The sequence below is a fragment of the Chenopodium quinoa genome, unplaced genomic scaffold (assembly GCF_001683475.1).
Source record: "Chenopodium quinoa cultivar QQ74 unplaced genomic scaffold, ASM168347v1, whole genome shotgun sequence".
Lineage (NCBI taxonomy): Eukaryota > Viridiplantae > Streptophyta > Magnoliopsida > Caryophyllales > Amaranthaceae > Chenopodium > Chenopodium quinoa.
Window position 1 is genome coordinate 2,330,253 of NW_018744143.1, and position 13,513 is coordinate 2,343,765.

Here is a 13,513-nt window from a genome sequence, read left to right on the forward strand (position 1 = left end):
TGAACCCTAAATCAAAGTAGTCATAACTGAATTAAACTTAACTTCACTCATTTTTAAGGTAATAAGAACAGGGTCTAAGTTAACATATTGGGGATCAGTGCCACCAATTTTATACCAAGTTAGCTTGAGCTGTAATGAATAATCTTAAAAATGCAATACCAAACCCTTTACGACTCAAACCGAATTAGAAACACACAAAAACAAACCAAAACAAAATTGACCCATCAGCTAACCGAACCCATTTGAAATTGATCATATCAAACCGAAACCGTTTCATCCCGATCCAAAACCGAATTAAAGTATTACATACACTGATGTAAGTGGAATCAATCACCTAAACGACATGATTCAACTGCCAGTGAGATTAGGAGCTTCCTGAGAAGAGTAGTTGAATCAGCAAAATTGGATGATTCAACAACTGATGAATTGTTTGTTGAATCCCGCAAAGATTCGCCCTCGGCGCGCTCATTATTTTGCAGCATTTGTTGGCACTACATACGGACACCACCTCTGTGTATTACATACTCCATTTTCTCTCTTCCTGAATCTCTCCTCATTCATTCTCATACCAAAATGGGAGCGTCGCCAAGCAAAAAACCGCCTCCGCCGATGGTGTTAGTCCCACCGCTTTTCGATTTTCCTCCGCTTGGCGCACGAACCAGGTCCTTCTCTTCTTCCCATTGTTTACAACTTTATATCAGTAAATAAATACAACAGCCCGTAGCATGTAATAAATTGTGGCAATGGGAATGAATTTTAAGTGTAACTTAGTATGAAAAACAACCTATAATAAACTCAATTTCATCCCCCAAGCACGTGTTTTCTTCATGTATTTCCATTACTATCCATTACAACTTGAAAGCTGGTATTAGGTGGGAGTGAAAATTTATATATATAAACAGGCAGTTTAGGATCATCTTGAATGGCCATCACTTTTCTTTCCGAATTTACATACATATTCTTTCTCATTACCATTGTTTATGATCGGCTACCAAACCGGCCATAAAGGCAACTACTAACATTTCGGTGACTGAAATGGGTTCCTCTTCCCTCTCTTTGATTCATTTTGACCATAACTTTTTTCTATCTTGAAGTTGGTAGCATATTTACCAAATTTTGCCCCTGTGGCTCATTCGTATAAAAACAACTAAACAAGAAAAATATAAAAGTTTGAATCAGTATTTCTACAAGACTTTTGAATCTAAGAATAAGATAACATACTAAATAAAATAAAGTTAGGCTGACAAGCCTTATTTGTTTAATTATTTATTTTACATTTATCTTGATGCGGGATGCTAGAATCCTCGTATAATTTGTTATTTGGAAAGCTTGCTTTGAAATGTCTTTTTGAAGATTACTTTGATGAAGCAAGGAATTTTAGTACAAGAATCTTGCTAAAGCCATTGGATGACCCTCATGTTGATTTAGTTGCAACAGTATCCTTCTAAAGGTGTGCAGTTTTTACTTTGTCAAAATATCATTACTCCCTTAGTCCTGAAATAAACCATTTGTCTTTTGCACAAGTTTTTAGGAAGGTGAATAAATTAGTTAGATGGTGGGATTTAGCTGATTAAAGGTGAATATTAAAAGAAGATAGTGGTATTTGGTTGATTAAAGGTGAATATTAAAAGAAGATAGTGGTATTTGGTTGATTAAAAGTGAATAATAAAGGAAGATGGTGTGGGTTCATTGATTAAAAAAGTGAATACATAAATGGATAAAGGTGAAATGATACTTTTTATAAAGGGACAAATCCATTTTGGAATTTTCTTTACATTAGTTGTGTTATCGACTTCCTCTCCATGTGGATCAATTGTAACATTTCCTTGACTAATTATACACATCCATTTTGGAATTTTGGTAGTTATTCTGATATTAGTATTAGGTTATATTCTTCTCAAAGAATATAAAGTGGGTATTGATATATATATATATATATAGCTATTACATCCACATATAGAGAGTTTTAATTTTCTATTGTCTTTCTTCATATTAATTCAAACTGGCTAATTTTGATCTGGACAATCGTGGTAATCATGTGATCACGTTGTGAATTTTTATGATGTTATAATTATGTTCTGTTGTTATGCTCAATAATCAATTAACTACCAACGTGTGAATCTTGCGTTTGTTTGCAAAATGGTATCTTCTCATGCTAAGGTATCCCCTATCTTCTAAATAGTTAATCAAACAATTTTATTCAACAGCTGAGATGTTAGCACTTGAAATTAACCTTTAAGCTCAGCTTTTATTTTGATATTAATGGTAAAATATCTCTTCCCACCATTAATAAATGGATTTTGACCAATGGATGTGATTCTCTTGAGCTGCATTATGGTTGATTTCTTAACTATCAGTAGGTTTCTGGTCCTCTTGATCACAAGTCTAAGGAAAATGTTGTATGTAATGCACAGTTTCGTTGGCAAAGGTACGATATATCTATTCCAAATACCAGGTTTTATGTATTTGTTAGGAATATATATACTAATTAATATAAATTAATTGATTATTTTTGCTTCTTCCTCTGCCAAGCAGTGATGTTGATGATCCACATACATTTATTGACTTTTTTGTTGCAAACACTGATCCGTAAGTATTTTTTTTTCCTATAGAACTTGATGTGTATTCCTTTTCTAGTTGCCCAAAAAGTTTCACTTTGTTAATTTGAAACCTGTTTATTCTTCTTTACCTCGAATAGGTGGGGAAGAAATCCCATCTATGACTTTTCTGAATGTTTCTCTTTCAAAAAGTTGACAAGTTCTATGGAACTGGAGTATTTTGTACACCTTTTGTGTTCTAGAATCAAATATATAAATGGTATATATGTTTCTTTTAGGGTTTTACGGATACGGTCATCTGCGTTTTATCCTAAATATGGATTTGGAGCCTTTGGAATCATCCCACTAATATCAAAGAGAAGGTATTTTCTGAAAGTTGCAGTATTTCAGAATCTGAGTGTGAAAGTAAATTTTGAATGTTTCTCTAAAGAACTTGGTGTTTGTGCAGGATATCACCTGAAGATTACGGTATTATAGGATTGAGATATGGCTCAGAATATCTTTCTTGTGGGCTGACTGATACTCCATTCCCTAGTATGTGACTTATATTACCAACTAATTTAATGAATTTCAGTGAGTCATGTCCAGAATTTTTTTGGCCTAAATTTTACGCCTTTTGGTAGATTTTAGGAAAAATTATAAATTTCCCTCTTTGTGCAGTTAAAATGAAACTAAAAACAAGTATAAAATGAAGTACTCAAAGGAACACAAGAATTTTTGGTTGCATGGAAAACCCAAAATCTGGATAATACTGTGAGACTAATAGTCCAACTCTTCCATTATAAGATGATAGTAGGATTACAAGACTTCACACAAATCGGATGGATAACAATATTTCCCTCTCAGTAATTTATACTTGTATGTGACGCCTACTAACTTTAGAAAAGTTCCTCACTTTTAATTGTGACCTGCTTTCATTCTTAGAGACATTCTCACAGTGCTTGTTGTGGATGCCAAAGCCCTCTAAGGTTCCCATGTATGGACAAAAGAGCTCCTAGACTCATCCATCCTAAGCTGGAGAATTGCACCTAGCCATGTTCAAAGCCTTAGTCCCGAAATGATTTGGGGTCGGCATTCGGCAACATAAATCATCATAAGGAACCGTCTGAAAAGAAACAAGAGCACAACAAGATAATCGATTGAATAAAAGTTTAAAAGAGTATACAAATCAAATTTAAGAGAGTTTTAAAAGAGTGTTAAGGAGATAAAAGGAAAGGAGAAACATGTGATTAAATAACATAAACTTTGAGATAATGGGACAAAATTCATGAACACTTTGTGTTCATGCTTGATATATTGATTTTGTGTTCATGCTTCATGTATTGATTCATGAATCAGTGTCATTCATGAACAATTAGGCTCTTGTAAACTATTGCTGTTCATGAATATTCTATTCTGTTAATTTCAAGAATGTGGCTGCCAGCATATGTCTCAATGCAACTTGATATAAGAATTTTAACTGCCTTCCCATACTGTCATTCATCATCCCCCTTTTCTCTCTGTTTTTATTTATTTATTTATTTTTTATTTTTTTTATTTTTATTTTGGCATCCCATATAGGAAGGATATCCCAACCGGGCCAATTACTGTATAAGTTTAAAGGAGGCATTAATTTTCTGTGGAAATGATTTCTCATTTTCCTTCGTTGATAGAGATCTATTTTTCGCTTTTGTTTTTGCTTACTACCCATTTCTATATACCATTCTGCTGTTTGCATCAGCAGGGTCAATTATGTATTGTTTATTATCCTGTCTGCATGTTTGGACCACAGGCTTTTTAAAAATTTTGTTCAATGATGATAAATTGGGAATCTCCATGCTCAAGTTATATCAGCTGAAACCATTACTTGAATTATTCATGATCAGTGTTCCATTATGTATCTTTCTTTCTTGCAGTGTCTGATGGGTTTCCTAAAAATGCTTGGTTGGTCAGCAAGATGGGTAGACTTACTGCCGGAGTGCAGTATGAACAACTATGTAAGTACCATAGAAGTCACAATTTAGCAACTTTTGATTAATTATTGTACAGATTCACTGTCCTTTGCGTCTTGCTACTTCTCCTTTGCTAAGTTCCTTAGCTTCTTTGTATACACCTAAGCCATTCATCCTCCAATGTTCCTACAAATTAGAACACACCCTGAAAGCATCAGATTTGAGTAGAAGTGGTGAACATAAGTATAAAAAGGAGCTAATACAAGCATTTACAACATTTGACACACATTAGCAAGAAACGAGTAAAAGGACACTATAAACTTAACAAAGTTAACATAAACTACTAAATTCTACCGAATTCTCTAGACTAAAAGTTCTGTAAATGTCAGTCATCAGTTTACTTTGTTTTTTATTTAAATTTTACATGTTAGACAATCAGCATGGTATTTGATGAGTAGTATGTATTAAAATTATCAGCTGGAACCAAAGATGATTCAAATTTCAAAAATCCGAAGAACTGGAGCTATGCAGTTGGCTATGGATTGGGATCAGGCAGCCCACTAAGCCCTTCTTTCAATTTTTGTCTAGAACTTGCAAATAGCTCTCAGGTATGAAAAGTATTATCATCAGTGTGATCATATTGTGTGCTCCTTTTGTGTATATCATCTAAGTCTGGGATTTGCTACTTTTTTTCAATGTAGCAATCTGAGTATGTTTACTTGCAAATAGGTGTATCTTACCAAGTTACTGTCTTATATTTTATTCACACCTTTCAAGTGTATAGGCTCAGATTTGGTAACTTAAATAACTAAAAGAATCTAGAAAAGTTCAATCAGAAATCTAGATAAATTGGAAGTATTTGATTTAATTACTAAATTTTTATCAGATATAGGAAATATATATACTACTGATCCTGACTATTGCTGTTGTTCTTATTTGTACTATGGTTTAACTCATATTAATCTCTACTATTGGGGTATCATTTCTAAAATAGTTTTAGGTTTAGATATTTGCTCTTGCAGTTCACATGATATGACTGACTTCTGAAACAGTCAAACTTAACAATATATTGTTGAACTAATATAGAACCTGGGCTTAAAGATGTCAACCTTATATAATATCTCACATTTGATATTTGGGCATGAACCTTAAAGATGGCGACCTTCTATAATATCTCGCACTTAATATCTAGGCATGAACCTTATAGATGTCGACCTTATCTAGGCATGAACCTTATTTCTAATTCACATAGAAATCATAAACCTTTGACTTAAAATTTTCGTACTGGAAGGAAGTATGTCAAACGATTCTTCTCTTCACAAGCTCTAGCTATTTAAGCTTAAGGTGTTCTAATTTACCTGAGATTGTGATGTCTTGTTGCCTTCAAAGCTCTTGCTTTTTCTGCACCTCAAATCAGGTTAGTATCTCCCGCTCTACTAGATCTTTGTTGCTTTACTGCAGCCTCTTCTAGAGCAAGATAGGTATTGACTGAACAAACATAAAACTCAACCTTAAGCTTTAGTGGATGTGGATCACTCTTCAGGAAACCTTGCTACACCATGCCACCATGGGCACCTTTTCAGGTCACCTCAGGATAGGGTGTCGCTCGGGTTTACCTAATACTCCCCAACCCCCACGTATTTCGTGTTAATACTTTCGTACCAATACTCACTACTTTTGCATTTTAATACTCCCAAATCAGCGTATTTACTGTATCCTAATGCTGAGCAATAGGATTTAACGAAGAGGGGGAAGGGGGTCCTTCTTTTGCTTTCCTGTTTGTTTCTTTTGCAAGGTTACATGATAAATGAGAATGGAACACAAACTTTGTTGGAAAAAAAAAAAAATGTTGATAATGTTTAAAAGAGGGAAAAAAGAGATGAAGCTTACTAGATGTATATCAATGGGGAAAGAAGGGAATATGGGAAGTCGTTGAAAAAATCCGCACGATATCATTTGTTACCCTCTACATCAACAAAGTTTGGTTGCTTGTTACTCTCTTGCTTATGTTTGTAATCGACATCAGAGACTAACTACTAGAACTCTTTCCTTTGTTAACATCTCTACTCATTGTCATTTTAGAATTTTCTTTCTTGGGGAAATTGTCTTGATTTCTGGTTTCACTTCCATGTCTTTGACTATTCTTCTGGGACAAAAAGGATGTTAACCTTGTCTAGTTGTCTATAAGATCATTAAATGTCACTTTAGACTACTAAAGCTGAATATTTGGGTTGTAAGATCACACCAATCTGGAGAAAGGCTAGGGACCAACACTCGAGATTGACTACCTTCAAATTAAATCAAATCCCAATACCACAATGAAATAGACTGACTTTCTTCCTGGATCAATCACAGAACACACACACACAAGGATATGGCAAAAAGCAAGCTTGATTTCATTAACCAAGGGTTCCAGGCAGCAATACAAAAGATAGCAGTTCACAAGATAGCTTTAGGCTATCACTCTCTAAGCAAGATAACTTTAGGTTATCAATCTCTAAGCAACTTGAGGTTGCCAATCTCACTCTAATGTTTTCAATATTCAAAAGACATGCCTTTTCTTTCCTACCCTATTCTTTATATATACAAATCAGGTTACAAGTAATCTCTTAATGGTATTTGTCTTCTAGTTCATTTGCTTTTCTGCTTTTCTTTTCTTACTCCAAAATGTTGAGTTGACTCTCGGTGTTGATCCCTGAAACTTCCTTAAGTAGCTTTGACCTCGATCTCTGAATTGGTGTCCTGTTCTCTCCTCGGTTGGAGGTCTGACCCTCCTGTCTTGCCTTGGTCTGCTGCTGCTGCTGAGTGTGGGTTACGGTGCCTCTTCCTGGTGTACACAGCCAACAGTTGCTGAGTCATCACAATACTCTCCCCCCCCCCCCAAAAAAAAAAAGTTTCACCTTGTCCTCAAGGTGAAAGGAAGGAAAACGCTGGTTCATGGCTGTGAAGTCCTCCCAAGTTGTTTCAAAATCTGGTAATCCACGCCACTTGATCAGTACTTCAAGTATGGTAGTTTGACTCTTGCGCTTATGCCTTAACCCCACCAATGCTTCCGGTTCTACCTCTAATTCCAATTCAGCATTCAACTTAACTGGTAATGTGGGATGAGCTGATGCAGCCCCAATTTCCCTCTTTAATTGCAAAATATGAAAGGCGGGGTGGATCTTACTCCCTTCAGGTAATCGTAAGCGATACGCTTTCCCACACGTTGCAGCACCTTGAATGGCCCATAAAAACGGGCTGCAAAGTTCTCATAGGGTCTGCTAGTAAGAGAGCGTTGCCGGTATGGTTGCAGCTTAAGGTACACATCATCTCCCACCTCAAACTCTATTTTATAGGTATCATCTGAATGAAAAGGAAGTTAGCTAGAACAAAGAGAGATAAAATAGCTTAGTTGTTCAAGCTCCAATTTCCAATTATCAAACAATAAAACATTCTTGTTCATGTTCATTATAATGTATCCTACCCTGGCTGTGGTTCGTGTATGAGAGCTAGCACATCGATATTCTCATAATACAACGAGAATAAGGTCATTATGGGGTCTAGTTGGGGTATTCCACATCATGGTGAGCGCCAAAATAATATATGAGCCAACCAAATAGGTAATAAGCCAAATAAATAAATAAAAGTTGAGAGGGTTTTAAAAATCCCAAAATACCATTGAGACCATGATAAATGCCGTCAAGAACTGCTAGATAAAGGTCTAACCTCGAGCCATCAAAGCTGCTGTCTCAAAAGTGTTTGGTGTATTAATCATCACACTATAGAAATACAAACACACACAACCAACTGAACAAGAAAGCAACAGTGTAGTTTCTTTCCTAATGTTTAAACATGGATGACTCATCCTCCATCCGCAGTGTTAGTGCGGGAGATAACTTTCCATCAAGGTCATTCGTAGTTTTTTTTTTTTTTTTTTTTTTTTTTTTTTTTTGGGGGGGGGGGGGGGGGGTGGGTGTGGGGGGATGAGCAGACAGATCTTTTCCTCCTTAGTACCAATAATTTATCCATTGTTAAACTGAACTGAAACCTCTCTTTTTGATACCTACGATGGCGATAAGAAGAAAACAGATTGCTCACAACCTCTAAATATATTGGTCACCGTTATCATCTTGTGGTATCAATGTTGCATGATGGGGGACAATGTTATCACAACTTTTCCCATGAATGGGCAATCCATGAAGCTTATGTAAATCCCACAATAATTCTGACTATCCTCTCCCATTGTACGCAGAAAGAGCTTTTAGCTTTTTGGTTGTTTATACATTGAAACAACTAATAGCTAACAACTATTTACCAAACACTTTTACACAAACAGCTAAATTAGCTAATGCAAACAGCTATTGGGCTAACTAACATCTAGGCAAAATTACTAAAAGCTAATTTCCAAACACGAAGATATATTCTGTTGTGCCTTCATATGTATGAAGAAAAATGCACCTCAAAAGGGGGATCGAAATAGATATTTGTATGGAATATTTTTAGAGTGACATGTCAATTGAAAATGCAAATGTTTTTGGTAATTCAAATTTTACATGCTACAGAACACCCTTCATGGACCACCTACTTGCAATCTACTTCCTATGTTTGGTCATTAAAAAATCACATCCCAAGCTATAAAGTCTAGAAATTTTCTCACTCTATCATGCACTTTATGCCTCACTCTACTCCAAAAACCTCATATGAGCTTTTGGAAAAAGAGCTTTTTGGATCCAAAAAACTCTTTCAAACAGCTCTATACCAAACACCCAAAGAGCTTTGTAAAATGTCAAATAACTTTTTACTCCAAAAATCTCTTAACCAAACACGCCCATAGTCTACTGCCAGGTTTAACAAAACTAAATTTGTCAAGAATTTCTATTTTTGTGAAATTATGACAGTATGAATTCTCTTATTGGAGATGAATCATTGGCATTGAAGCTACAAGATCGTAGGTTTGGCAACCACTATTAAAAATCTGGGTTTCTTGATGACATTGTCAACAAAGCGTTGTTGTAAATTGCATTGATGTATTCTAATCCTAAAACTTTAACATGAATTCGTTTATCTATTGCAGTTTGTTTCCTCATTCTACCAACATTTTGTTGTCCAAAGAAAGGTATGTTTTATCCACCTTGTCCATATTTATAGTTTCCTTCTGCAAGACTTAATTCTAAGACCTTGTTTGTTCTAGTCACTAAGTTATACACTATTTCCATTGAGCAGGTACAGAAGTCAAAAAAAATTGAAGAAAATGAAATAATTGGAATTACAAACTACTTAGATTTTGGTTTTGAGCTCAAGACAAGGTAATCTAAGTTGGTCACTAGTTCAAGAGGTTTTTCTTAGTGTACCCAAGCTCATTAATCGTTTTTGTTGTTGCTGTTGCTGTTGTTGTTGTTTCCATTGCAGCTTGGAGGATAACAATACATCAGATAAATCTCAGAATTCTACATTTCAAGTAGCAGCATCTTGGCAGGCAAACAAAAATTTCTTGTTTAAGGTACATGATCAAATCACTTTTAGTAATGAGAATATGTATTAGTTGTCGTTAAAGGTACATGACTATATATTTATATTGATGTTAGTATAATGAGTTGACAATGCAGGGGAAGGTGGGACCTCTAAGTTCTACTTTGTCATTGGCATTCAAGTCATGGTGGAAGCCTGCTTTCACTATTAGCTTTTCAGGTACTTTATACAAAACCACCTTCTATTACATCTTATTTCTCTCTTTGTTGGATAATTATACATGAAAGTCAGATTTATGATTCGGCAGCCACTCCTATTGAAAATACAGAATCCAGGGAAGAAAGGAGCTTTGGGTGGAGGGCTTTACAGTGATATTTGGCATAATCTGATGGCATTTTATATGCTGGTTCATAGTGTGTGTATATTGTCACAAGTCTCAGTACTTATTGATGGATCTTCAGCATGAATTTTTGGCTAGTTAGGCTCATTCATATTCATGCCAGATTGTTACAAAGATAAGATCTAACTATTTATACTAAGCTAATGTGTAAACTGACAAATTAATTGGTGTAATTTTACCACCGGTAAGAAAAAAAGTGTTAAATTGTTATGGTTTAAATTTTATAGCTTAATTCGTCCGTTTATCTTTTCAAATCACTTCCTTAAATATTGTGCCAAAAAGATTTGTTGCAAATATAAAAAAGCAGAGGGAGTATTATAACTTAATTGGCCCATTAAAGGTTAGTTGATTATCTACATTAATTTTTTATTTTATTTTATATAAAGTCAAACAAGTTATCTTAGTCTTTGTAAAATGTCTAAGTGAACCTTGTTTGTGTTTTGATGAAAACAGGAAAAAATTCCTGTGATGCTTTGTTGAAAGAATTATAAACTTTGACAAGGGTTGTAAGTCGATTTGTTAGTTAAACAACTCGGTATCATTGTTATATCTGTGGCAGGTGTCATACATTTTTGTCTGTATGTAGCTGGAAGTTCATTGGTGATATAGAAAAAATTTGACCAGGAACTTAATTTAGTTTAGTCAGCAAGCCTTGTATGGACCCGGTCTACAATAAATTATTGTAGACCCAAAATTTAGTACTCTCAAATAATATAGTCACAGTCTGGATGATATAATCACTTTTTTACATGATATAATTATCTTATTGTGAGTCATATTTTGAATGATATAATTGTATTTAAAACAATTTAGTGAGATGATATAATTATCTTTTGGATGATATACTTCCTCCATTAAATATTAATTGCAACAAAGGAATATTTTATAGCTCACAAATAATACCCCTTTGTTGCAATTAATATTTAATGGAGGAAGTAATTATTTTTCAGATGATTTAATTGCTGTTTCATAAATTTTTTATGATAAATTTACATAATCAGTTTGTGGATGATATAGTAACTTTTGTAATGATATAATCACATTTCGTATGACATACTAGATGGTTGGGTGCACAATAATTATTGTGCACCGGGTCGATTCTAGACTTTACCTAGTTTGATTTAGTTATGAATTTTTGTATGTAGGCTGTTCGGATCAGGGTCATTTGGATTTAATTTTAGTTTAGTTATGAATTTTGTTGATGATACACTTTAATATATGTGTCAACTGAACAAAAGAAACACTGTCTAGGGTCTGTAATTTGATAAACTTATAATGGCATAAAGCATTTTGTATGTATTCTGTCTAGGTAATGAATGACAATATCTGACATATCCCATAATTAGAATCATGAATGTGTATAGCTTACATATTGTCTTAGCCAAAAGAAAAGGAGAAAGTCTTTGACTGTGTTAAAATGATTCCATATTGAGTGAAGAGATTAGTTGTTCATGTCACCAAATATTCTTTTTCATTACGTATTTCAATTAATAAATAATTCTCCTCGTTAACTTTTGTTCCATTTGATATATTCAAGACAACGCAAATTGTCACCAATTATTCATTTAACTGATTGATGCTTAACATGACCTTGGTGGTTCTGCAGCAATCAGGGATCATACAGTTGGAAATACGTCTTTTGGGTTTGGCATCCGAGTGGAAAATCTTAGAGAAGCAAGGTATACATTAGGTCCTTGTCATCTGCACAGAAAATGACATGTTCTTGTCTACTGTTTGCTGCTGCTGCAGAAGCTATCTCAATTCTTAGCTTATCAGTAAAGGAATTACTATGCAATTACTGACTGAACCTTTTGTATTTTCAGCTATGAAAGGGCTGACCCAAATTTTGTCATGCTGACTCCAAGTAAGGAGCACATAGCTGAGAGTGTGCTTTGGAAAGACCGAAAGAGCCCGTTTTATCAGTCGGATGCAAGTGTTGGGAATTTTGATGGCTTGCCCAAGGAGTTGAGACCTCTAGGAAAATTTTTGTAGCTCTGCCATGTGAGTACTCAATAGCTACCAATACAAATCTGGGGAGCTGTAATTCTCTGGGATTGTAATTGTTATGAAGTGTTATATTGTCATGAGATTAATCTTGAGTTAATCACATAACTGAGTGTGTGCTTTGGAATGATCGACAAAGCCTGTGTTAATAATCACATAACTCATATTACTTGAAATAAGCCACAATTACTAACTCTAAAACAACCAAAGACTCTTAAGAAGACTTCTTCCATCAATTAGATGGAGAGATTCGTAGGAAGAAATGATCACCTTTGAGATGTGTTGGATTTCTTCTCTTGAGATTTCTTGCTTTATATTGGGACTTGAAAATGTAGTTCTTCCCTTTAGCCCATTTCTCATCGGTATTTAGCACATGTAGGTACGACATCCTAGCTGAGGTGGTTGCTTCTTGAATCTCGACTTCATCTTGAGTCTTGACCACTTCTTTAACCTTTGCATCTTCTGCCTAACTTTCCTTATCATCTTTGATAGTTGAATTTTAACTTCTTTCGATGATGTAATAACTGCGACTTGGAAGAAGGCTCAAACTTTGAGTTGGAAAACTTGTAGGCCTTTGCTTGCTCCATTAAAAGATAATCTTTCTTTGAGAATTGAGACCATACAATAGCTCTTAGCTACACCACACTCTATAAATGAACATTTAGTTAAAAGTTATGAACACGTAAAAAAAATGACCATTCAATAATAAAAAAAAAATGAATATTTAGTACTAAAAAGTGAATATGTTTTAAAAAATCTTATTAATTAGTATATTAAAAATGAATATGATTATCATACAATCATATTATTACTGAACCATAGCCTTAACATGAACATTTAGTGAAAAAAAAAAAACTATGACCAAGTAAAAAAAAAAAAAAACAATGAACATTTAGTAATAAAAAATGAACACTTAAAAAAAATTAACATTTAGTAATAAAAAGTGAACACCTAAAAAAGAAATATGAACACTTAGTTTATTAATAATGAACATTTATCATACAATCATAGACTTGCTGGACCATACCTAATAAAATGAACATTTCATAAAAATATATGAGCTCATTAAATAAAATGAACACGTACAAAAATGAACACGTCAAAAAAATAATAATGAACATTTAGTATATTAAAAATGAACATGATTTTCATATATTTATATAAGTTCA

General features: G+C 34.1%; 1 protein-coding gene and 1 long non-coding RNA gene across 2 annotated transcripts; one reads left to right on the forward strand and one right to left on the reverse strand.

Moving 5' to 3' along the window:
* Nucleotides 1-409: 409 nt before the first annotated feature.
* LOC110693254 lies at nt 410-12,471 on the forward strand. The gene is made up of 14 exons (XM_021870407.1): nt 410-661; nt 1,291-1,436; nt 2,361-2,428; nt 2,536-2,589; nt 2,837-2,920; nt 3,007-3,092; nt 4,454-4,534; nt 4,967-5,097; nt 9,546-9,587; nt 9,695-9,777; nt 9,881-9,971; nt 10,078-10,159; nt 11,947-12,019; nt 12,164-12,471. Exons 1-14 carry the CDS (start codon nt 574-576, stop codon nt 12,330-12,332), a joined length of 1,278 nt encoding a protein of 425 aa, XP_021726099.1. The 5' UTR covers nt 410-573; the 3' UTR covers nt 12,333-12,471.
* Nucleotides 3,318-7,582, reverse strand: LOC110693255. Its single transcript, XR_002505570.1, has 3 exons — nt 5,848-7,582; nt 4,509-4,675; nt 3,318-3,663 (listed from the first exon to the last, which is right to left on the reverse strand). It is a non-coding gene; the product is annotated as an uncharacterized LOC110693255 (long non-coding RNA).
* Nucleotides 12,472-13,513: the final 1,042 nt, after the last annotated feature.